This window comes from Manis pentadactyla, chromosome 3 (assembly GCF_030020395.1).
Source record: "Manis pentadactyla isolate mManPen7 chromosome 3, mManPen7.hap1, whole genome shotgun sequence".
Lineage (NCBI taxonomy): Eukaryota > Metazoa > Chordata > Mammalia > Pholidota > Manidae > Manis > Manis pentadactyla.
Window position 1 is genome coordinate 68789753 of NC_080021.1, and position 25766 is coordinate 68815518.

The following is a 25766-nucleotide window of genomic DNA, read 5'->3' on the forward strand; positions in this document are numbered from 1 at the left end:
TACCTCACTATGTGGTAGTTATTGGTTTTTTATCTTAGCAATGGAAAAAAAAAAACATTGTCTTTGCCCAGCCCTTATTTAACTTATTTAGAGTCCAAATGTGGGGTGGACTTGGCATATGGACATTATTAGCCCTGCTGAGATCTCTAGCATTAGAGCTCCTATTCAGAACACTTAAAACCTGTGCTCATCAAAAAGAAATGAAGATTCCATGATGGAAATGACCAAGAAAACAAGAAAGGAAAAGGTTGGTGTGGTACCTAGACTGTCTCTTAGCAGAAATAAAGAACCAGAGTTAATCTCTAGACATGGATGCCTCATCTCTGCACCACTCTCTAGGTTGTCTCTGTACATACAAATCCCATACAGAGCCTCTGCTCCCTATTTCTCAAGGCATGGACATGGGAACCTATCAAACGTAAGTCTAGTTCCTGCTCTGTACTAAACAGCTGGATAAAGTTGAACAAGTTAGTTCTTAAATGGGGCCTCATTTCTATCATCTGAAATGTTAATGGGGTACATTAATTGATCTTCAAGATCCTATTCATCTTCAAAAAATCTATTTTTGAGGTTTCCAAGTCCTGGCAGAGGATATATACTTCTCCCAAAGACCTAGTGAACACACTCATGAGAAAACTGAATTTCCTTTGCAGGAAGCTAAGGGAAGGTATCCAATTGTAGCCTAAATTTTCTAAGATTTTTCTGGCAACTATTTGCAGCCTAACTCCTGCAACATGATGCTTAAGTATGTTTAAGAGGGAAGTAACTGAGTAATACAAAGTTTAATGAATTTCTTCATCATATTTCAATGAAATTTGAGCCTTGGAAGTCTATGCCATCAGACAACTTATTTATGACAACTAAAATCCCGAAATGTCATGTCTCCCCTACTAATTCATACCCACTAGCATCTTAGGTCTTATTTCTACAATGCCCTTATCCCCCAGGTACTCATGCCTTGAGGACTGGAATCTTACCAGCACTAATAGAACTTTTTCATGGGATTGACTCGAAGGACCATTTACATAAACACTGCATCCCCTTCACAGGCTGTCACTCCCCTACATTTGACACAGACATGCTGAGGATGGCATTTCATGCCCACGTCTATAAAGGTCCTGGGCTCTTACATTTCTTTATCTAGTGCCCCAGTTTCCCATAAGCACTGTAATCACAGTAATCACTATTATAATTCACTCAGACTATGCACACAGATGGTACAAGTGATAACAACCATGTCATCGAGGGGAGATGGAAGGAAGTGAGACACAGAAGATCTGAGGCATGGAAAAGCGGGAGGGAAGAAAACAGAGCACTGAAACCACAGGGACAGGTGGTTCCATGGCGAGGACGAGTGCCAACAGAGAACAGGGTGGGAATTTGCATGTACCTTCCCCCACTGCCTCCCACCCCAGGCACAGCATGAGCTTTGGATATTCTCTCGAGTAATCAAGACACTGAAGTGAGATAGGTGTTCACATTTTAGACAGGCACCATTTCTAAATTTCTAAGTCTCCTTAGAAAGTCTTAAAATGAGTTACTGGAACCTTATCAAAAATAACATGCCAATCCTGCCATGGAAAGAGAGCCCACTAGGTCTTATATGTTAGCACTGGAGTATTTGAAACTACATTACAGTCCACAGCACAGAACGCGACTCCTAGTTGGGCCAGCTCTCTGACACCTCCATATCTCCATCCCACCGTTGGCCAGTTAGGAACCTCTCTGCAAGATGACTTAGTTCCCTAACGGAGCACCCTGCCTCAGGTACCACCCGAATTTTGCTCGGTGCATTTCTTTTCCCCTTCCCTGCAGCAATCACGGGTCACTATTGTAAGTACTGGGCTGTTTGTTTGGGTGCTAACAAGGGACAGAGAAAGGTGCACAGGGGAGCTCTGAAAATCTATGCCCCACACCTGAGAAACATAGTCCTCTCCTCTGGGACTCAGGGATGGCAAAGATGGTATGGGGTGGGGCAAGTGATCTGCGCTGACTCCTATGTTTCAGTGGAATATCATGAAGGCGTTTCTCCATTGGAGAATACAAATCATTTAGCAGCAATATATTTATTTCATCTTGTCTTTTTTCCTAGAAGCATACCTTTGAAATTCTAATTAAAATCATTGAGAGAAAAATGTTTACTTTATTCAATTTATTAAGCATTCATATTATAGATATTTTCAAATAAAAAAAGATAATTTTAACTTCTTTTTACTTAATGTTTGTGACTCATCGTGATGTCATGAACTTATAAAAGTTTACACCTTCAGATCTACAGAGAAATGTACTATTTTTAAGTTAAAAAGTGCTTAAAATGAGCACTTAGAGTTGCACAAACCACCTCCATTTACAGCTTTCCACTATGACCAAATTGACAACTCAATTCAGATCAAGAATGGTCGCACAGCTAAAACAAATCTAGAGTCGGCTACATTCTACAGCAAATACATGAACAAAATGTCACATATATACTTAAAACACAGTATAACTTAAAAGAAAAACAGTTCATTCCCTAAATATTTTCTGTACTTAAACTGTCTACAGCAGGAACTGTGAGTGCCCTAGGACATTCCTACTCAACTATTTCTTTGTATTTCTGTGCTTAAGGCTGGTGCGTTTTGGTCAAATAATAGTTTTCCACTTTGACCACAGTCCTCCTCTCCCTTATCTGCCCTTTCTCCTCCAACTGCTCTACCTCAGGAAGTATTTCTAAGCTCTCAGACAATGCAGAAGAATTATTCAAGTGAGAATTCTGTCTCAGGAGGGAGTTTACTATTGGTGTTCCATTTAAAGTCCACTCGTCTTACCAGTGCCATCATCCACATTCTCCACTTCCATCACCTCTGTGTTGATTCGGCCACGAAAAAGGTACCGATGTCCATCTGTAGACACCTTGCTATTCTTCAACCGCCTTAGGATGAATGAAATCACAAAAATGTTTTACTAAATTTAATTTTTAAAAGTGTTGAAGCAATATAATTTAAGTAATCCTTGGAAAGACTCCAGTTTAATCAGTGATATAAAATGTTAGGCTTTTGGTGGTTTTTAATGGTGCTCTCTATTCGTAATAGCACGGGTGCTTTAAAGATGTGACATATGTACATGTACGTACTGCTTTTTAAAATACACTCAAGTTTTGGACTAAGGACAATATACAGGTTGGAGGGTAAATACATGCTTCATTCAATATTGGACATCAAAGGTGCCCAAACTCTGACAGACACTAAAAGCCAGTTATTTTAAAGTTTCATTTTATTTTTATTACCTTCATTTCTCATTTTTCAGGAAATAGGTGATTAATTCCCATTTCTTCAAGACCTGGTAAAATTCAGTGACTTATGATCCCTCTGCACAGAAACTGCACTGGGGTGCTTAAGTAGAATGTTATCCAGCTGAAGATATTTTTCCTATACTGTTTCTATGATGTGATAACTTATGCTTGTTGAATAGGTCTCTTACTACATTTATAATCTTTCATAAAGGACTTATTCATTTTTAAAATAGTCCAAAACATGCCAAAACTTTTTGTGTAGTATGTCTGGTACCAGCCTTTTATTTTAAAAAGCATGTAACACAATGTAAAAAAATCCAGTTGTAAAGATGAATATTTATAATAATGAATTAGTCATTTTATGTTCGTAGCTGAATCACTAAACATTCAAGAGAGATTTTCTTTTAAAAAACTTTTCTGTATTTTTAATTAAAGAGGAAAGGTTCTAAGAAATGTTTCAGGAGGATTAAAAAATAATACCTAGTCACTCAAGAGATTTCAATTGACCTGAAGCACTCAATTTGACTTATTGATAACAGACTGGCAAACAATTTAATAGACTGGCATAATTGCTCACTTACTGTGTGAAGGTGTAAATGTACACCCACGCTCTCTCCTCTGCAGTTAGGTGCCTGGCCCTGGAGCTGAGAGGTGAGTGCAGGCAGGGGCCATGAGTGCCATCACACTCCCTCAGATCCTTCCTTCGAAAAGAGCACGTGTTCTTGGCTTATCTGTCTAAACCCTCATCAAAATTTAGCAGTCCTTCATCACTACTAACTGAAACGAACTAAACTGATTAATCTGACTGAGGATTTGTTGGCCCTAGACCTTGGCCATCTGCACTCCCATGTTCATTTTGAAAGGACCTCTAAATGTCCTCTGTTTTTCAAGTTGAAATAAATGCTACAGGAATTCAGACCAGCTAGTTAGAAAGTTGGCATCATAGCAGGCTGAAGATAGAGAAGAATGCAGAGCAGACTAACATGCAGCAGTCTCTCAGGTAGGAAATAATATCATGTTTTCTTGCAAAAGATAATTTCTTGTAAGTTGGTACACCATACTTAAAACCAGTCACATTTTAAAAAGCTTAATATCCTTGATAACAGTTTTAGTCACAGGAAAACAATCATGGCATGCCATCTATCATCGTGTCCTATTTTCCAAAGTATTAATTTTTTTTGTGATCCTGCTATGAACGCTATACAGGCTTTTTATATTTCTTTTGGCCTACAGATACTAAATTCCAGTAAGTGTCGGATCAACACTGTAACAACTGAAATAGATCTCTGGTCCCTTCAAAAAATGGCTCCACTGAAGTATAAACATTGGAAAGCCTATGGTTTGAAAATAATTTTGCTCCATATTGTAAAGTTGACTTTATGGTTTCCCTCTTATTTGAGTCGTAATGGTCACCAGGATACATATACAGGAATGTTCATAATAGCAGAAAAACTGGAAACAACCCTAAAGTCCACTGATAGGAGAATGAAAAATGTTATTAAACTATAATATATTGGACCAGTGGAATATTATAAAACAGTTAAAATGAATCAACTATTGCTATACATACAGATATGCAGTTTAGAAACCATATTGCTTTCAAAATACAAGTTGTAGAAGACTAAATATACTATGATACAAACTTATAAAGCTCACAAACAAGCCCAAATATACTATGATACAAACTTATAAAGCTCACAAACAAGCCCAAATAAACAATAACATGTTAGATGTACTCAATATTACACAATTCATTATTTTTTTAAATACCAGTTTCTCCTAGGATTAATAGCATTAGAAGTATCAAAATTGGGGATGCCTAATTAGCACTCTTGTCTTTAATGAACATAACTCCAAAATTAAAATAAATTCCTCAAGTCCTGATTCTTGTAATTACAACATTAAGGAAGCTTGAAAAAGGTTCAGTTAATTTTCTTATACTTTCTGAAGGATCTTAGGAACTTAGATAGTACATGATAAAGGAGATGAAATATTCTAAAATGAAGGGAACAGTTGGTGTACTCACTACTTCAATTCAGGAAGGGAATGAACACACAGATTTATTTAGTGATTTCCATTTCTAATCGCTATGTCTTGTCCACATTATACATTCATTAAGGATATTTGCTGAACTGTAGGATTTTATTTTTATAAAACGTTTTCCTATTGTTTATTTAGCAATCACAGCTAGGAGACTATAAATGATATCATCATTTGTTCACCATTAATTTTGCAAAAGCTTTGAACTTCAAGGCAGGCATATGTATAAATAACGGTGAGATCAACTGTAATGAAAAAGATCCAGTTCTCAAATGGATGCCTCTATTAACTGCACCTAAATGGATGTGTTAATTAACTCAATGGGGGAAATCCTTTCAAAATGTATATCAAACCTTCACATTGAACACTTTAAATATCTTACAATTTTACTTGTTAATTGTATCTCAATAAAGCTGGGAACAAATAACTGCACCTAAACAACCTGAGCACATTAATTTTTAATGAGTCACATACAAATCAAATTAATAGCCTCTTGTACATCTTCCTAAAGCCTATTTCTATTAATTCTATTCTTGCTACCAAACACAAAGAATTTAGAACAGCATAAAAGAAATAGAATCATTTTCACATTTGGTTAAAAGCAATTTTTTTTAAATACCTTATATCCATTCTTTAAAACAAATAACATATCGATGACATTAATACATAAAATTATTTAAACTAATGATGGATTTCATTCATTCCTTCATTCATTCAATCACTTTTTTCCCTTATTCAACAACTATTTTTTGAATGTCTGTTACATGACAGGTTTGCTCCAGTCTCTGGAGAAGTAGCAGGGAGTAAAAAATGCAAGACCCTTGTCCTCAGGGACCTTACAGTCCAAACTAGTAAAGGTGGCAAAAAATAAACAAAGAAAATATCAGCAAGCACTTTCTAGATATTTATAGAGAATGGCTGTGAGGCTCCATTGGATGGAGTGGGTTAGGGAAGATATTTCTGAGGAAGTGATATTTAAGTGATATTTAAAAGACATGAACAACCCAGCCATGCAAACCTCAGAGGCAAGAAGAAACAGCCAGTGCAAAGGCCCTAAAAAGGAAACACGCATGGCAAAATCAAGGAACAGGAGAAAAAAAATGGTAAGCGGGTTCAGGGCTTGGAGAAGTGGGATCACATCAGGGATGTGATGAGATCAGAGAAATAGGGAGGGATCACACACAAATTTTATAAACCATGATCCAGAGTTTGTATTTTACTCTAGGAAGCCAATGATACCTTTAAGCGAAGCAATGACATATCTTACCTGTGTTACGAAATATGCTCTGGTTTCTGTAAAAGAGTATAAATCATGAAACAGTAAATGAAGATGCGGTGGGACCAGTCAGGAGACTACTGCTGTCACCCAGGGAGGAGATATGGGTAGACTGGCCTAGGGTAGATGGAGAGATGTGGGGAGGTTTTTGTATGTTTTGAATGAAGAAGCAATAAGATTTTCTAATGGATTAAAGGGGGGACGTTGAGGGAAAGAGAGAAACCCAGGCTAATTCCTAGGTTTTGGAATAAAAAAAAAAAAAAACCAATGGAAGAAAAAACTGGGAGAGGAGCAGCTTTAGGAGAGAAAATCAAGAACTCTATTTTTGAGAATCTTTACAGCCATCACAACTAAGATATCAAACAGGCAGGACATAGGAGTCTGTAATTCTGGGCTACAGATAGAGATCTCAGAGCAATTGATATGGATGTGGGAAATGAAACTGTGAAAGTGGATGAAATCCCCAAAGCAGAGCCCATGAATAAGAGGAAAAGGGAGCCAAAAGCCAAGCCCCACGGCAGGCCATTATTTAGCCGAGAGAGTGTGACAGCACAAAAGTGAAGAGAAGAAAGTGTTTTAAGAAGGATGAAGGGCTCAGCTAAGCTAAATGCTGCTGAGAAAACAAGTAAAACCTTAAACAGCAGAAAAGTAACCACTTAATTAGGAAACCCAGAGGTCAGTGGTGACCTTGGCATTAGCAGCTTAGGGAGCAGAGAGGGATCCTTAAAGGTGAGATTTTAATTTTTATAACTGTTAGTGTCAACTAAGTAAAGGTATAACCCTAGAAAAGGGGGCTCAGGTGTAATGAAGGAGAGTATCACTGCAGGTGGAGAGACTGCGAGCTCTCTGATTCAAAATATTGGACGCACCATCTATGAGAGTCTTAAACAGACCAAAAATAGTGACAGGATGTGGGTAGGAAGAAAGTGATACAAGAACTAAAGCAATCACTGAATTGTGTGTAGTAGGGACTATTAAGTGTTCTGTTAAACAGCACGAACAGGGAAAACTAATGGATAGGAAAGACTGTCGACGTGAATTTCACATAGGCTGGGCTTCTTGAAGAAGGTGATGAAATGGCTGGGAAGCAGCATTAGGAAACAGAGAAGCCACACCTGCCTCTCCTACAGGGCCTGAGGTATGTAGGTTAAGAACAAAAACAAAGATCTTTCTCCGGAAGACTCCTGGGGAGATACTGTCATCAAAGGTTCTACACGAAGATGAGGAGAACAGTCAGAGAATAGGCTGAGTGTAGGTGGAAGTTTACTGACCAGACTGTGAGTTCCCAGAGGCACAGAGGCGAAGGTTGAACCTGTGAGAATGATGAAGTTTCCAAAGTATCTGTTTATCATCTTACCTGTGTTTTCTTTTGCAGTACACCAAAAGATTATCAAAAAGGAAAAACACCCGTTCTTGAATATTTCCAGAAGAAATTTTCAGTAAGACTCCACACATTAGCATTTCAGTGCAGGTGTCAGTAATGTTCGACCCCTAAAAACAAAGATGGGAAAGTGTGATTACTTACTAGAAAGTTTTCTGTGTAATTCTTTTGCTCCTTAAAAGTACATTTGCTTTTATTTTTCGATGCCATATATGGATAGGATAAAAGTTCAGACAGACTATTTATACGCTGCATATAGATCTCCTTCCTTCCCAAGTATCCCACTGTAGGTCTCAGCAGGACAATTACTGTTAACAGACTCTGTGCCTCTTAAAGCTGTTTTATGTATGGATGCACACATAAGCATACATGACACGTTACTATGCTCTTTTAAAAGGAGATGACTTAAAACATTAATGTCCCTAATATTCTTTTGCTTCTCCTTCTTCTCCCTGGAATGGGAAAAAAAGCTCCAGGGACAGGTGGAGAAGTCTATGAAACTGTCTGGATTTCTAGCAGGTCTCAATTTACATATCCACCACTAGGATGGAGAAGAAGGGAAAAGAATTGAGAGGAAAAAGAAAACTTTAGCAAACTTCCACAGACCTATTCACCCTAGTTATTAAAAGCTGGCATAGGCCCTCATCCACTACATAAACCTTTACTGAGCCCCTACTAAGGTCTTACAGTTAGCGACAAAAATTAACACAAGCACTAACCACTGGGAAGCTGAGAGGGGCAGAGACAAGAGGAGCCCCGCCCCCCGCCCCGCCCCCCACTCCCCGGCATAACACAGGCATCGCGGTGGTACGAGCGGAGCGTGAACGTCTATTTTTGAGCCACTATAAATGCTGCAGAACCTAACTATCATATCGAATGCACCAAGATGGCCACACAAAAAAGGAAGTTTTCAATAGATATCTGAAATTCGGAAGATATTTAAAACTCCGTGTTAAAATGGTCTCTTTAAATCCAGGGATACATTTCTGGTTCTTTTTAAATGTAATGCTTAGTTATTATCTTGGACATTTAAAACTCAGAACATTAATTTTAAACTTCATATTTACACAATAATCATTGATATAGTTTTTCTGATTATAAAAATTTACATCAAAATGACAACTCTTAATAGGAAACTTCCCCCAGAGTGGGAAGTTAGTTAAGAGTGTGAATGTGTGAATTTGAGTATCTGTATTACAAACACATTTTAAAACAGACATTTCCCCTTCTTCCCTTTCATCAAAAGGGTGAATACATCAATGGAGATCTAATAAAAGAAATTCACACAATTTCATACACTTTGTCGTGTGATAATTAAGCAAAAATTTTCATCAACTGTGAGTATCAAATCTCAGTTCTTATTTATAGTGAATACCATCCCTAACTCAGAAAAAAGTTAAGATAGAATAGTATTAGAAGTGTAAAAAGGAAACATTACATGGACTCTTAGACACGGGACCAATACAATGCTGTGAGAAAAGGCTTTACAAACGGGACAAAATATTTCCTGTTAGACGTTTTCTAAGTAGCCCAAAAGAAACAAGGAAGGAAAATAATTTCTTATATTATGAAAGGGTTATTGAAGACATTATCCTAATCTGCATTTTAACCAACCTTCCAAATAATTTCCCAAAATTAATATATGTAGGTATTGGTAGATGCATTCCTCTATGACAGAAATCTTAACAAAACATTTCCTGGCTTGTTTGTAATTATTTTTATTAGTAGATAAAAGGAGAATATAAATTTGAGCCAACAATAATGGCTACAGGCCTTTTATTCCATCGTTTTACACAATCTCACAGGAGATACTGTCCAAGCTCCAAAGAGCTCATGGCTCCTAATGTGTAAAAATACAAAGTAGATACATTATTTTTGATGATAAAAATAACTGACTTCACACTGAACGCTCTCAGAAGTATGTCCAACAATCTCCCTTTATAAATTCACCTATTTGGAAAGCCACATTATTATCCAAAAGAGTTTTACTTGTCTCAAGATTGGAGCAAGTAAAAAACTCACAACCAGACAATATCTGAGAAAAGGACATGAGGACCTTGGCCCACAGCTGCTGGTTTTACCACTGATGCCTGCCCTGTCTCTGTTTTTCCGTCTTCCTGAGACCTGCCTGCATGTCAAGTGAATCGCTCTCCCCCACCAGGTTCTTGTTTGGTTCCTATCTTTTATCCTGTCAGTGCCTCAAAGGCACTTTTCCAATGACGTCATGCTCAGCGACTGAGAAGAACTGCCTCCAGTCCTGTGGGATGAGTGAACTGAGCAGCAGAGCAGTGTGGCTGATGAGCCAAACATTCTCCAAGGCTAGGTGTTGGAGAGGCTGAGCACTGCCTGTCAGCAGCTGTACCTTTGATCTCTAACAAAAAAATCACTTTTGTAGCAGGAACCTCTCTCATATGGTAGTATCAGACAAATCAAAGGCGTGCCAGGGCTGCTAGAGGATCAGGGAGGAGGGCCGTGGATAACACCCGAATGATGGGATATTGGAGTTGTTCATTGACAAAACAAGAAAGAGGGAGGGAGGGAGAGAGGCAGGGAGGATCTGCGTGAGCTAGAATTAGGGGAGTTTGTAAACAATGGGCTGTGAGACTTCACCTACCACTTGGACAAGACCATCCAAAGTCTGTCTCCCTCCCCTCACTCTCTCCTACTCTCTCTCTTGTCTCTGTTTCCAGTACTAACAAATAAAACTGCTGTCTGATGCTCCTTTGATTCTGTAGCTATGCTCATGCCCTCAAACCACTGTAGAAAGGGGATAATAGTACTTAATTTACAGTCAGAGTGAGAATAGGACAATATAGGTAACACTCCCAGCACAATGCTGAGCACATAGGATGGACTCAATCAAGGCTAGTAAAATTTTTACTATTAGTTTTGAAGGTGATCTGATTCTGTACCGTGACTTCACTTATTTCTCATCTCTGCTGTGGGCTCATGCTATGCTGATTTTTATGGTTTAACTCTTTGAAGGCCACGTTACTTCTCTTACTCTCAAGTTATTCATAAAAGACAGATCTTTCTTCTCAGGGAACACTGACTCTTGCCCGGACTTTTAAGGCCTTACAGCCTGTTTTTATGTGTAGCGATAGTACTACTTTAATAAAATTAAGTTCATTCCCTCATAAGATAGTCTATTTCTTTTTTTTTTTAGAGGGGATCTCTCATATTTATTGATCAAATGGTTGTTAAGAACAATAAAATTCTGTATAGGGGACTCAATGCACAGTCATTAATCAACCCCAAGCCTATATCTCAACAGTCTCCAATCTTCTGAAGCATAACAAACAAGTTCTTACATGGTGAACAAGGTCTTACACACTGAATAAATTCTTACATGGTAAACACTGCAAGGGCACTCATATGACAGAAACTTTCGGGTTTTGATCACGCATCATAAACTATAAACAATCAAGTCAGATATGATTATTCGTTTGATATTTATACATGATTTATATGTGAATCCCACATTTCTCCCTTATTATTATTATTATTATTTTTAATAAAATGCTGAAGTGGTAGGTAGATGCAAGATAAAGGTAGAAAACATAATTTAGTGCTGTAAGAGGGCAAATGTAGATAGATGATCAGGTGTGTGCCTATAGACTAAGTATTAATCCGAGCTAGACAAGGGCAACAAAACATCCACAGATGCAGAAGATTTCTCTCAAAACAGGGGGGGTGAGGTTCTAAGCCTCCCCTCTGTTGGTCCCCAATTTCTCTCCTGATGGCCCCCCTGCAACTATGCCTGTCTTAGGTTGTTCCTCCCTTGAGGAATCTTACCCTTCTCTGGCTAACCAGTCATCTTTCAGGGCCATACAGGGAAATGTAAAGTTGGTAAGTGAGAGAGAAGCAATATTGTTTGAAAAGGTTAGCTTTTTACTTCTTTGCAGATTTATGCCCTGTGGCTTCTATGCCCAGCACTTGTCTTGAGGTATCTTTACCACTTGGAAGAATTATGATACTCGGTAATTTTCTATATGAGGCACTAATTCTACTAAAGGGTTGTAATTATGAAGGAAGAAGAAAAGCTATAGAAGTAGCAGACGGAAGAAAACATGGGAAGATTATTTCTTTGACATATCTTCTTGTAGAGTAACATAAGCATGTATAGGTTTTAAACTACTAATTAAATTGAACACATACATTAACATAATAGGAATACAGCTACATGACCAAAGCAGACCTACAATTACCAGCCATCTCCAGTGAAACCAAGAAAATCAGTTAGGTACCCTAGGCATTTGTGAAAACTTATCAATGATATGATGGATATTGTCTAACTGAATTTGAATAGTTTGAGAAAAATCAGAGAAATTGAAACATCACAATCCTGGGAACTGTTCACATCCCATGTGTTCTTTTAACAGTAGATAGTCTATAGTCGCACGATTTTGGAGCACTGCAATTTGCACTTCTCCCAAATCTTGGTTGAGTTCGAACAGTATAGATCCAGTCAAATTGTTGTTTTACTGTATGCACAGGCCAGCTTAGATATCTCCTTCTTCATTCCAATGGCAAGTCCAGGAACCGGTGGGATGAATGCAGCTACAACTGCAGCAGCGCCAGGATCTTTGTTCAAGTTTTTTGATGTCCATCTTCTGGAATGACTCTTCTAGAGGATGTTGATGTTGGAAATTCTTCTTCATATCGTATCTTAATTCGTTCTCTGTGTGGCCAAATTAGGCTTTGATCCTCTGTATAAACACAAACAAACCCTTTGCCCACACTTTGATATGACCTTTATACCATTGTGAGGAACCTATAGGAGATCACCACACAGGGACTGCTTTTTTTTTTTTTTAAGAGAAAGGAATATTATCAGAAAATGTACTTCCATAGCTGATCCTCTGACACCCTTTGAAAGATCAAAATTAAGGATATGTAAAGCATGCATTAATCGTTGATTTGCAGTTATTTTATCCTATCAGGGAGTAATCCCCCTTTTCTTTCCATCTTTTCTTTTGTTTTTGCTATCATTAATCTACACTTACATGAAGAATATTATGTTTACTAGGCTCTCCCCTATACCAAGTCCCCCCAACAAAACCCATTACAGTCACTGTCCATCAGCACAGCAAATGTTGTAGAATCACTACTTGTCTTCTCTGTGTTGCCCAGCCCTCGCCGTTCTCCCACCCCCCACATTATGCATGCTAAACATGATACCCCCTTTCTTCTCCCCCCCACCTTATTCCTCCCTACCCACCCATACTCCCCAGTCCCTTTCCCTTTGGTACCTGTTAGTCCATTCTTGGGTTCTCTGATTCTGTTGCTGTTTTGTTCCTTCACTTTTTCCTTTGTTCTTATACTCCACAGATGAGTGAAATCATTTGGTATTTCTCTTTCTCCGCTTGGCTTATTTCACTAAGCATAATACCCTCTAGCTCCATCCATGTTGTTGCAAATGGTAGGATTTGTTTTCTTCTTATGGCTGAATAATATTCCATTGTGTATATGTACCATATCTTCTTTATTCATTCGTCTACTGATGGACACTTAGGTTGCTTCCAATTCTTGGCTATTGTAAATAGTGCTGCAATAAACATAGGGGTGCATCTGTCTTTTTCAAACTTGAGTGCTACATTCTTAGGGTAAATTCCTAGAAGTGGAATTCCTGGGTCATATAATAAGTCTATTTTGAGCATTTTGAGGAACCTCCATACTGCTTTCCACAATGGTTGAACTAATTTACATTCCCACCAGCAGTGTAGGAGGGTTCCCCTTTCTCCACAACCTCGCCAACATTTGTTGTTGTTTGTCTTTTGGATGGTAGCTATCCTTACTGGTGTGAGGTGATACCTCATTGTAGTTTTAATTTGCATTTCTCTGATAATTAGCAATGTGGAGCGCCTTTTCATGTGTCTGTTGGCCATCTGTATTTCTGTTTTGGAGAACTGTCTGTTCAGTTCCTCTGCCCATTTTTTAATTGGGTTATTTGTTTTTTGTTTGTTGAGGCGTGTGAGATCTTTATATATTCTGGACGTCAAGCCTTTATCGGATCTGTCATTTACAAATATATTCTCCCATACTGTAGGGTACCTTTTTGTTCTATTGATGGTGTCTTTTGCTGTACAGAAGCTTTTCAGCTTAATATAGTCCCACTTGTTCATTTTTGCTGTTGTATTCGTTGCCCGGGGAGATATGCTCAAGAAGCAGTCACTCATGTTTATGTCTAAGAGATTTTTGCCTATGTTACTTTCTAAGAGTTTTATGGTTTCATGACTTACATTCAGGTCTTTGATCCATTTCGAATTTACTTTTGTCTATAGGGTTAGACAGTGGTCCAGTTTCATTCTCCTACATGTAGCTGTCCAGTTTTGCCAGCACCATCTGTTGAAGAGACTGCCATTTCGCCATTGTATGTCCATGGCTCCTTTATCGAATATTAATTGACCATATATGTTTGGGTTAATGTCTGGAGTCTCTAATCTGTTCCACTGGTCTGTGGCTCTGTTCTTGTGCCAGTACCAAATTGTCTTGATTACTATGGCTTTGTAGTAGAGCAGGAAGTTGGGGAGTGAGATCCCCCTACTTTATTCTTCCTTCTCAGGATTGCTTTGGCTATTTGGGGTCTTTGGTGTTTCCATATGAATTTTTGAACTATTTGTTCCAGTTCGTTGAAGAACATTGCTGGTAATTTGATAGGGATTGCATCAAATCTGTATATTGCTTTGGGCAGGATGGCCATTTTGACGATATTAATTCTTCCTAGCCAGGAGCATGGGATGAGTTTCTATTTGTTAGTGTCCCCTTTAATTTCTCTTAAGAGTCTCTTGTAGTTTTCAGGGTATAGGTCTTTCACTTCCTTGGATAGGTTTATTCCTAGGTATTTTACTCTTTTTGATGCAATTGTGAATGGAGTTGTTTTCCTGATTTCTCTTTCCATTGGTTAATTGTTAGTGTATAGGAAAGCCACAGATTTCTGTGTGTTAATTTTGTATCCTGCAACTTTGCTGTATTCTGTTATCAGTTCTAGTAGTTTTAGAGTGGAGTCTTTAGGGCTTTTTATGTACAATATCATGTCATCTGCAAATAGTGACAGTTTAACTTCTTCTTTACCAATCTGGATTCCTTGTATTTCTTTGTTTTGTCTGATTGCCGTGGCTAGGACCTCCAGTACTATGTTAAATAGCAGTGGGGAGAGTGGGCATCCCTGTCTTGTTCCCTATCTCAGAGGAAAAGCTTTCAGCTTCTCGCTGTTCAGTATAATGTTGGCTGTGGGTTTATCATATATGGCCTTTACTACGTTGAGGTACTTGCCCTCTATACCCATTTTGCTGAGAGTTTTTATCATGAATGGATGTTGCATTTTTTTGAATGCTTTTTCAGCATCTATGGAGATGATCATGTGGTTTTTGTCCTTCTTTTTGTTGATGTGGTGGATGATGTTGATGGATTTTCGAATGTTGTACCATCCTTGCATCCCTGGGATGAATCCCACTTGGTCATTGTGTATGATCCTTTTGATATAGTTTTGAATTCGGTTTGCTAATATTTTATTGAGTATTTTAGCATCTACATTCATCAGGGATATTAGTCTGTAATTTTCTTTTTTGGTGGGGTCTTTGCCTGGTTTTGGTATTAGGGTGATGTTGGCTTCATAGAATGAGTTTGGGTGTATTCCCTCCTCTTCTGTTTTTTGGAAAACTGTAAGTAGAATAGGTATTATGTCTTCTCTGTATGTCTGATAAAATTCCGAGGTAAATCTGTCCAGCCAGGGGGTTTTGTTCTTGGGTAGTTTTTTGATTACCGTTTCAATTTCTTTGCTCGTAATTGCTTTATTTAACTTTTGTTTCTTCCTTAGTCAGTCTTGGAAGGTTGTATTTTCCTAGGAAGTTGTCCATTTCTTCAAGGATGTCCAGCTTGTTAGCATATAGGTTTTCATAGTAGTCTTTAATAATTCTTTGTATTTCTGTGGAGTCTGTCGTGATTTTCCATTCTTATTTCTGATTCTGTTGATGTGTTTTGATAAGCTAGAGGCTTATCTATTCTGTTTATTTTCTCAAAGAACCAGCTCTTGGTTTCATTGATTTTTTCTATTGTTTCATTCTTCTCAATTTTGTTTATTTCTTCTCTAATCTTTATTATGTCCCTCCTTCTGCTGACTTTAGGCCTTATTTGTTCTTCTTTGTCCAGTTTCGATAATGGTGATGTTAGACTATTCATTTGGGATTGTTCTTCCTTCTTTAAGTGTGCGTGTATCGCTATATACTTTCCTCTTAAGTCTGCTTTCGCTGCGTCCCACAGAAGTTGGGGCTTTGTATTGTTGTTGTCATTTGTTTCCATATATTCCTTGATCTCTGTATTAATTTGTTCGTTGATCCATTATTTAGGAGCATGTTGTTAAGCTTCCATGTGTTTGTGAGCCTTTTTGTTTTCTTTGTAGAATTTATTTCGAGTTTTATACCTTTGTGGTCTGAAAAGTTGGTTGGTAGAATTTCAATCTTTTGGAATTTACTGAGGCTCTTTTTGTGCACTAGTATGTGGTCTATCCTGAAGAATGTTCCATGTGCACTTGAGAAGAATGTGTATCCTGTTGCTTTTGGATGTAGAGTTCTATAGATGTCTATTAGATCCATCAGTTCTAGTGTTTTGTTCAGTGCCTCCGTGTCCTTACTTATTTTCTGCCCAGTGGATCTATCCTTTAGGGTGAGTGGTGTTTTGAAGTCTCCTAAAATGAATGCATTGCATTCTATTTCCTTTTTTAGTTCTGTTAGTATTTGTTTCACATATGCTGGTGCTCCTGTGTTGGGTGCATATATATTTAGAATGGTTATATCCTCTTGTTAGACTGAGCCCTTTATCATTATGTAATGTCCTTCTTTATCTCGTTACATTCTTTGTTTTGAAGTCTATTTTGTCTGATACTAGTACTGCAACCCCTGCTTTCTTCTCTCTGTTGTTTGCCTGAAATATCTTTTTCCATCCCTGGACTTTTAGTCTGTGCATGTCCTTGGGTTTGAGGTGAGTTTCTTGTAAGCAGCATATAGATGGGTCTTGCTTTTTTATCCATTCTGTTACTCTGTGTCTTTTGATTGGTGCATTCAGTCCATTTACATTTAGGGTGACAATTGAGAGATATGTACTTATTGCCATTGCAGGCTTTAGATTCGTGGTTACCAAAATTCAAGGTTAGCTTCTTTAGTATCTTACTGCCTAACTTAGCTCGCTTATTGAGCTGTTATATACACTGTCTGGAGATTCTTTTCCTCTCCCTTCTTATTCCTCCTCCTCCATTCTTTATATGTTGGTTGTTTTATTCTGTGCTCTTTCGTGTTTCCTTTAACTGCTTTTAGTGGGTAGTTGATTTTATTTTTTGTCTTTAGTTAGTATTTGGTTGGTCTGCTTTCTTTGCTGTGATTTTATTTTCTCTGGTGACATCTGTTTAGTCTTAGGAGTGCTCCCGTCTAGAGCAGTCCCTCTAAAATACCCTGTAGAGGTGGTTTGTGGGAGGCAAATTCCCTCAACTTTTGCTTGTCTGGGAATTGTTTAATCCCTCCTTCATATTTAAATGATAATCGTGCTGGATACAGTATCCTTGGTTCAAGGCCCTTCTGTTTCATTGCATTAAATATATCATGCCATTCTCTTCTGGCCTGTAAGGTTTCTGTTGAGAAGTCTGATGTTAGCCTGATGGGTTTTCCTTTACAGGTGACCTTTTTCTCTCTAGCTGCCTTTAAAACTCTTTCCTTGTCCTTGATCTTTGCCATTTTAATTATTATGTGTCTTGATGTTGTCCTCCTTGGGTCCTTTCTGTTGGGAGTTTTGTGTATTTCTGTGGTCTGTTCGATTGGGGAAGTTTTCAGCAATTATTTCTTCAAAGACACTTTCTATCCCTTTTACTCTCTCTTCTTCTTCTGGTACCCCTATAATTCGGATATTGTTCCTTTTGGATTGGTCACACAGTTCTCTTAATATTGTTTCATTCCTGGAGATCCTTTTATCTCTCTCTGTGTCAGCTTCTATGCGTTCCTGTTCTCTGGTTTCTATTCCATCAATGGCCTCTTGCATCTTATCCATTCTGCTTATAAATCCTTCCAGAGTTTGTTTCACTTCTGTAATCTCCTTTCTGGCATCTGTGATCTCCCTCCGGACTTCATCCCTTAGCTCTTGTATATTTCTCTGCATCTCCGTCAGCATGTTTATGATTTCTATTTTGAATTCTTTTTCAGGAAGACTGGTTAGGTCTGTCTCCTTCTCTGGTGTTGTCTCTGTGATCTTTGTCTGCCTGTAGCTTTGCCTTTTCATGGTGATAGGAATAGTTTGCAGAGCTCGCACGAGTGACGGCTGGAAGAACTTCCCTTCTTGTTGGTTTGTGGCCTTCCTCTCCTGGGAGAACAGCGAACTCTAGTGGCTTGTGCTGGGCAGCTGCGTGCAGAATGGGCTTCTGATTCCTGCCTGGCTGTTATGGAGGTTATATCCACTCTTGCTGTGGGCATGGCCTGGCTCGGGCTCCTACTCCAATATGGTGGAGCCGCGTTGGAGGGGGAACAGCTGGTATGCTATTTATCTCCGTGAGGGGCCTCTGTGCTCCCTGCTGCCCAGGGGGTTAGAGTACCCAGAGATCCCCAGATTCCCTGCTGTTGGACTAAGTGTCCCAGGACGCTTCCGTCCGGCTGTGTGGTCCCTGTCCCTTTAAGACTTCCAAAAAGCACTTGCCTTTCTTTGTCCCGGGTGCAACGTCTGCAGGGACCCGCTCACAGGTCTTACTGTCCTTTTTCCCTAGTTTCCAGCACCTCACACATGCACTGTGTCTGCGCTCTGGTCCGGATGGCTAGGGCGGGTGTTTAGCAGTCCTGGGCACCCTCTCCCTCCCCGCTCTGACTCTTCTCCTCCCACTAGGAGCTGGGGTGTGGGGCGCTCGGGTCCCGCCAGTCTGGGGCTTGTATCTTACCCCTTTCGCGAGGCGCTGGGTTCTCGCAGGTGTGGATGTGGTCTGGCTATTGTCCTGTGTCTTCTGGTCTCTCTTTTAGGAAGAGTTTTCTTTGTTGTATTTTCAAAAATATATGTGATTTTGGGAGGAGATTTCCGCTGCTCTACTCACGCCGCCATCTTGGCTCCACCCTCGAATGAGTCTATTTCTTTATTTATGCACTCTAATTATTAGAAAGATTTTTCTTACTATAGAGTTAAAATTGAACTCCCTTTCTACTTACCAACTGTACTTCCTGGAAGTGGGAAGACACCTTCTTCATCCTAATAGGCCCAGCAATATCTGAACATAACTTGACTGATTTCCCTTCTGCTTTCCGGGCTTTATATCCCATCGCCTTTAACTCTTCAACATATGGTTTGATTCCAGAAACCTGGAAGATTCTAGTAGATCTCCTCTGGACTACTAGTTTGTCATGGTCTCCCTTAATATGTAACAGCTCCAGAAGTCAACATAACCATAGGGATGTGAGTTGGCAAGTGAAGAATATAGTAGTGCTATTATATCTCCAGTTCCCTACAATACACATATATTCATTTACCATAAGATTATATTAACATATTTATGTCAACTCCATCCTACAACTCCCTCCAAGTGTCCTTATAAGTCAACAAAGTGCCTAGATCTTTTTTCCTCTATCCTATACTTAAACAGTTTGACTTTTTGAATCATTTAATCCAACCTGATGCCACAGCAAACATTCAAAACCTTTTCGTATTATTTTATGATGTATTATTTTAAGATAGTACCAGAGGTTCCCATTAGCTTTTAGCTCATGATCAAGAATCAGAATAAGATTAGTTGATCTATTTGAGGTTGACTACTTTTCATAAGCAACCCAAAGCGTCTGTTTAGTTTATCTATTAATGAAATTTTAATGGGCAATGACATCAAGCCCAACCATCCAGTTTTTAGAATTCATGGTTATGTATCCAAGTATACCTCACACTATAAACATAACATCACTCAGATTATATTTACTAAATCCTACTGAGACATTTCTAACACTGAGGTGATGTGTCTTTAATACATAAAGCAGGCATCAAGAATTAGTACAGTATCTACCTTTAACATCTTCTATCATAATCATCTCCTATCATCACATGAATTATGTTTAATAAATAATCAAATATTTCCCAGGAAATTGTTTACATATTTAACAGAATCTGTGTCAAATATACATTTATCAAAAAAGTCATTCTAAAAGAATGGCTTACAGCATTTCTCTTCACCCATGTTTATATGTTAGATGATAAAGGGTATCTACTTGTCTTTCATTTGCCATGATTTAATCTGTGCAGTAGCTCCATGATCATGACAGCTAGAAATCATTGAGTTTTTGAATCACAGATGTATATGATATTATAAATGTTGAGGCAAATGTGGTCAAGTGTAGATACAGTCTTCTGTGTAGTTATGATATACCTTTCACTTCAAACCCATCCCACCTACAAGTAGATGCTTACTGTCTGTTTTTAGATAAGGTTGTGGCATATTTCCCCCTCACTTACATGACATATGACAAATCTACCTTTCTCTGTATTAAAAAACAGGGAAAAACTCATGTGTTTATCTTTGGTAAATGAAGTTTGTGATATTTTGAAAATTGCCTGCAACTTTTTTTTTTTCATTTACCAAGCAATGCCAGGAGAGTTGCTAGGGTTAGGGGTAAAAAAGCTTAGCTACAAAATTCAGAGGAGAAATTGAAATAAAACATGGCTACAAGCATCAGATTGCTAGATAAGGGTCAGGAGCACTGAAATCAATCAAAATGAGATTGTCAGATAGGTGAACAAGAAAATCACAAAGGTGGAAGCGATGAAACAAGCCACCAGGCAGATAAGTCACCAGAAGAGAGTGAAAGCCTCCAGGGCGATGGTTCTCAAAGTTACAGATTGCAAGACACACCTGTTGGACCTGTTACAACTTCCAGGTTCCTGGGCACTAACCCCAGAGGTTGGAAGTGGGTAAGTCTTGGGAAGGTCCCAGACCATTCCAGCAAATGTTGACTTGTCTCGTATCCTGTCAATACTATAAGCAACACAGCTTTTGAGCACCTGAGTCCAGATGTTAAAGGTCACAGGACAGGAACTTTCTGACCTGGAGACAGAGGTGAACACAGGCCTCTGCCTCTGTCCTGGCTGCTTCCCAAAGTCCAGGGCAGATTTTTCCTGTTTTGAGCTCACAGTTTCACCCATGGAATATTTCATCAGCACTGAATATTCTCTTCAGTCTGCATGATGTTACATGACCTGGTTAGTATTTTACCTTCATTTTGAAAATCCATGCTAACTTTTAAAATCAGATGTCTATTCTTTGGCAAATACTTATTTAGTCACTGAACAACCATGTACAATAAACACTTTGATCTAAATGAAAGTCAGATTTTTAACATTTCTGCAATATGCCAGGCAAAGTTTTAAATATTTACTCCTGATATAAATCTCTAGCCAGTTGGTCTCTCTATTCCTAAAGTTTTAGGGGAAAAAAATGTATTTAATTAAGTCAGCTTTGTATACTCGTTCATGAGTCACCATGTAGATGTCAAAGGCAGCAGATTATTGGATTATGAAAAACTATAACTGAAAAAAAAAATACTACCCAAGAAAATAAGCTAATTTAACAGTGCAGTGATATATCACAGAGTCATAAACCAATATTTGAGAGAGAAGGTGTGAATGAATTTTTTTTTTTGAAGAAAACATGGGAAGATTGATTATTTCTTTGACATATCTTCTTGTAGAGTAACTTAAGCATGTATAGGTTTTAAACTACTAATTAAATTGCGTACACACATTAACAAAATAGGAATACAGTTACATAACCAAAGCAGACCTATAATTACCAGCCATCTCCAGTGAAAGCAAGAAAACCATTTAGGCACCCTAAGCATTTGTGAAAACTTATCTATGATATGGTGGATATTGCCCAACTGAACTTGAACAGTCTGAGAGAAATCAAATTAAAACAGCCCATCCTTGGGGACTGTTCACATCCCATATGTTCTTTTAACAGCAGAGAGTCTGTAGTCATAAGATTTTGGAGCACTACAACTTGCACTTCTCCTAATTCTTGGTTGAGTTCCAACAGTATAGATCCAGTCGAATTTGTTGTTTTACTGTATGTACAGGCCAGCTTAGGTACCTCCTTCTTCATTCCAATGGCAAGTCCAGGAACCAGTAGGATGAATGCAGCTACAACTGCAGCATCGCCTGGATCTTTGTTGAGGTTTTTTGATGACCATCTTCTGGTATGACTCTTCCAGAGAGTGCTGATGTTGGAAGTTCTTCTTCATATCGTATCTTAGTTCATTTTCTGGGTAGTCAAATTAGGCTTTGATCCTCTGTATAAACACAAACAGACCCTTTGCCCACACTTTGATATGCCCTTTATACCACTGTGTAGGACTCATTGGAGGTCACCACACAGGAACTGCTGTTAGTCCATTCTTGGGTTCTGTGATTCTGCTGCTGTTTTGTTCCTTCAGTTTTTCCTTTGTTCTTATACTCCACAGATGAGTGAAATCATTTGGTATTTCTCTTTCTCCACTTGGCTTATTTCACTGAGCATAATACCCTCCAGCTCCATGCATGTTGCTGCAAATGTTAGGATTTGCCCTCTTCTTATGGCTGAGTAGTATTCCATTGTGTATATGTACCACTTCTTCTTTATCCATTCATCTACCGATGGACATTTAGGTTGCTTCCAATTCTTGGCTATTGTATATAGTGCTGCGATAAACATAGGGGTGCATCTGTCTTTCTCAAACTTGATTGCTGCGTTCTTAGGGTAAATTCCTAGGAGTGCAATTCCTGGGTCAAATGGTAAGTCTGTTTTGAGCATTTTGATGAACCTTCATACTGCATTCCATAATGGTTGAACTAATTTACATTCCCACCAGCAGTGTGGGAGGGTTCCCCTTTCTCCACAGCCTCGACAACATTTGTTGTTTGTCTTTTGGATGGCAGCCATCCTTACTGGTGTGAGGTGATACCTCATTGTAGTTTTAATTTGCATTTCTCTGATAATTAGTGATGTGGAGCGCCTTTTCATGTGTCTGTTGGCCATCTGTATTTCTTTTTTGGAGAACTATCTGTTCAGTTCCTCTGCCCATTTTTTAATTGGATTATTTGATTTTTGTTTGTTGAGGCATGTGAGCTCTTTATATATTCTGGACGTCAAGCCTTTATCGGATCTGTCATTTACAAATATATTCTCCCATACTGTAGGGTACCTTTTTGTTCTATTGATGGTGTCTTTTGCTGTACAGAAGCTTTTCAGCTTAATATAGTCCCACTTGTTCATTTTTGCTGTTGTTTTCCTTGCTCGGGGAGATATGTTCAAGAAGAGGTCACTCATGTTTATATCTAAGAGGTTTTTGCCTATGTTTTTTTCCAAGAGTTTAATGGTTTCATAACTTACATTCAGGTCTTTGATCCATTTTGAGTTTACTTCTGTATATGGGGTTAGACAATGGTCCAGTTTCATTCTCCTACATGTAGCTGTCCAGTTTTGCCAGCACCATCTGTTGAAGAGACTGTCATTTCGCCATTGTATGTCCATGGCTCCTTTATCAAATATTAATTGACCATATATGTTTGGGTTAATGTCTGGAGTCTCTAGTCTGTACCACTGGTCTGTGGCTCTGTTCTTGTGCCAGTACCAAATTGTCTTGATTACTATGGCTTTATAGTAGAGCTTGAAGTTGGGGAGTAAGATCCCCCCTACTTTATTCTTCCTTCTCAGGATTGCTTTGGCTATTTGGGGTCTTTGGTGTTTCCATATGAATTTTTGAACTATTTGTTCCAGTTCGTTGAAGAACATTGCTGGTAATTTGATAGGGATTGCATCAAATCTGTATATTGCTTTGGGCAGGATGGCCATTTTGACGATATTAATTCTTCCTAGCCAGGAGCATGGGATGAGTTTCTATTTGTTAGTGTCCCCTTTAATTTCTCTTAAGAGTCTCTTGTAGTTTTCAGGGTATAGGTCTTTCACTTCCTTGGATAGGTTTATTCCTAGGTATTTTACTCTTTTTGATGCAATTGTGAATGGAGTTGTTTTCCTGATTTCTCTTTCCATTGGTTAATTGTTAGTGTATAGGAAAGCCACAGATTTCTGTGTGTTAATTTTGTATCCTGCAACTTTGCTGTATTCTGTTATCAGTTCTAGTAGTTTTAGAGTGGAGTCTTTAGGGCTTTTTATGTATAATATCATGTCATCTGCAAATAGTGACAGTTTAACTTCTTCTTTACCAATCTGGATTCCTTCTATTTCTTTGTTTTGACTGATTGCCGTGGCTAGGACCTCCAGTACTATGTTAAATAGCAGTGGGGAGAGTGGGCATCCCTGTCTAGTTCCCAATCTCAGAGGAAAAGCTTTCAGCTTCTAGCTGTTCAGTATAATGTTGGCTGTGGGTTTATGATATATGGCCTTTATTATGTTGAGGTACTTGCCCTCTATTCCCATTTTGCTGAGAGTTTTTAACATGAATGGATGTTGCATTTTTTTGAATGCTTTTTCAGCATCTATGGAGATGATCATGTGGTTTTTGTCCTTCTTTTTGTTGATGTGGTGGATGATGTTGATGGATTTTCGAATGTTGTACCATCCTTGCATCCCTGGGATGAATCCCACTTGGTCATGGTGTATGATCCTTTTGATATAGTTTTGAATTCGGTTTGCTAATATTTTACTGAGTATTTTAGCATCTACATTCATCAGGCATATTAGTCTGTAATTTTCTTTTTTGGTGGGGTCTTTGCCTGGTTTTGGTATTAGGGTGATGTTGGCTTCATAGAATGAGTTTGGGAGTATTCCCTCCTCTTCTATTTTTTGGAAGAATGAATTATTTTTAAAAAAAAAAAAGCTCTTTAGGTGAATCATTAATTTTAAACTACCATAAAGCCATTATGCATAATGTAACATGTATATGTACATACTTAATGAAGATACTCTTAAATAATGTTTTTACCCATATGATTCAGATTTCTCCTGTCTTTTGGCAATTCCTTTAAAAATTATCAAAATAAGGTATTTTATCATCTCGATGATTTATGTTCTTTAATGTGCACTTTTCTTTAGGAAGCTACATTTATAATGTAAAATTAGATACTGTTTCTTGGGACAAATTACATATACAGAATTTAAGTACAGCAAAACTCTGGCTAGGCAGTTATACAGATAGTTCTAATCCTGACTGCTTTTATTAAACCAAGGAAAGAAGGTTGACTGTTAGTCCCAGTTAAGAAGAAATCATCCACAGATAACTGTAAGCAGGGTGGCAATTTACTCACCCAGGTCCCCCTTATTCCAAAGTCTCTCTCTTCCACCCCAACCTGTGGAAACCTATCTTATTCTTCCTCCATCACTCCCACCCCACCAGTGCAAAGGGTACAATACACTGAGGGATGCCCAAGTATACATGTTCCTTAGAAAAAAGAAACAAAACCTGTACAATAGAAATACCTTCACAAAGTCTGAATTTCAGACAACTGCAAGGTGTTCAATTCTAACAAAAAGAAGTAAAAAATCTCACATGGTACATTTGTGAGCCATAAGTTAGAACAGAATTCTAAAAAGGATTAGAGAAGATCAAAGTAGCAAATAATGAAACAAATATTGAACTCTCAACAGAACCAGGTCAGAATCACCATCATTAATTAAAAGAACCAAAAGTACCAAAAATAGTGAGAAGCCACTGACAATTAATATATAATTACAGTGTAATTATATTTGCATTTAAATACCATTCAATCTACTATGTACCAGGCACGGTCCTAGATGCTGGAGACTCAAGAGGTCAAGATATGACCCCAGCTTCCAAGAAACACAAATCCCAGTGGAAGAA

General features: G+C 38.3%; 1 protein-coding gene across 4 annotated transcripts in view; it reads right to left on the reverse strand.

Annotated features, from left to right (window-relative positions):
* The window catches only part of PREX2 (phosphatidylinositol-3,4,5-trisphosphate dependent Rac exchange factor 2), a 304312-nt gene that overhangs the window by 194969 nt on the left and 83577 nt on the right, over positions 1 to 25766 (reverse strand). For all 4 annotated transcript variants that reach the window (XM_036886229.2, XM_057498014.1, XM_036886230.2 and 1 more), the window contains exons 7-8: positions 7945 to 8078; positions 2808 to 2911 (exon numbers count right to left, since the gene is read on the reverse strand). In XM_036886229.2, the coding sequence (XP_036742124.2) occupies positions 2808 to 2911; positions 7945 to 8078 (238 nt within the window). The remainder of the gene's footprint in view (positions 1 to 2807; positions 2912 to 7944; positions 8079 to 25766) is intronic.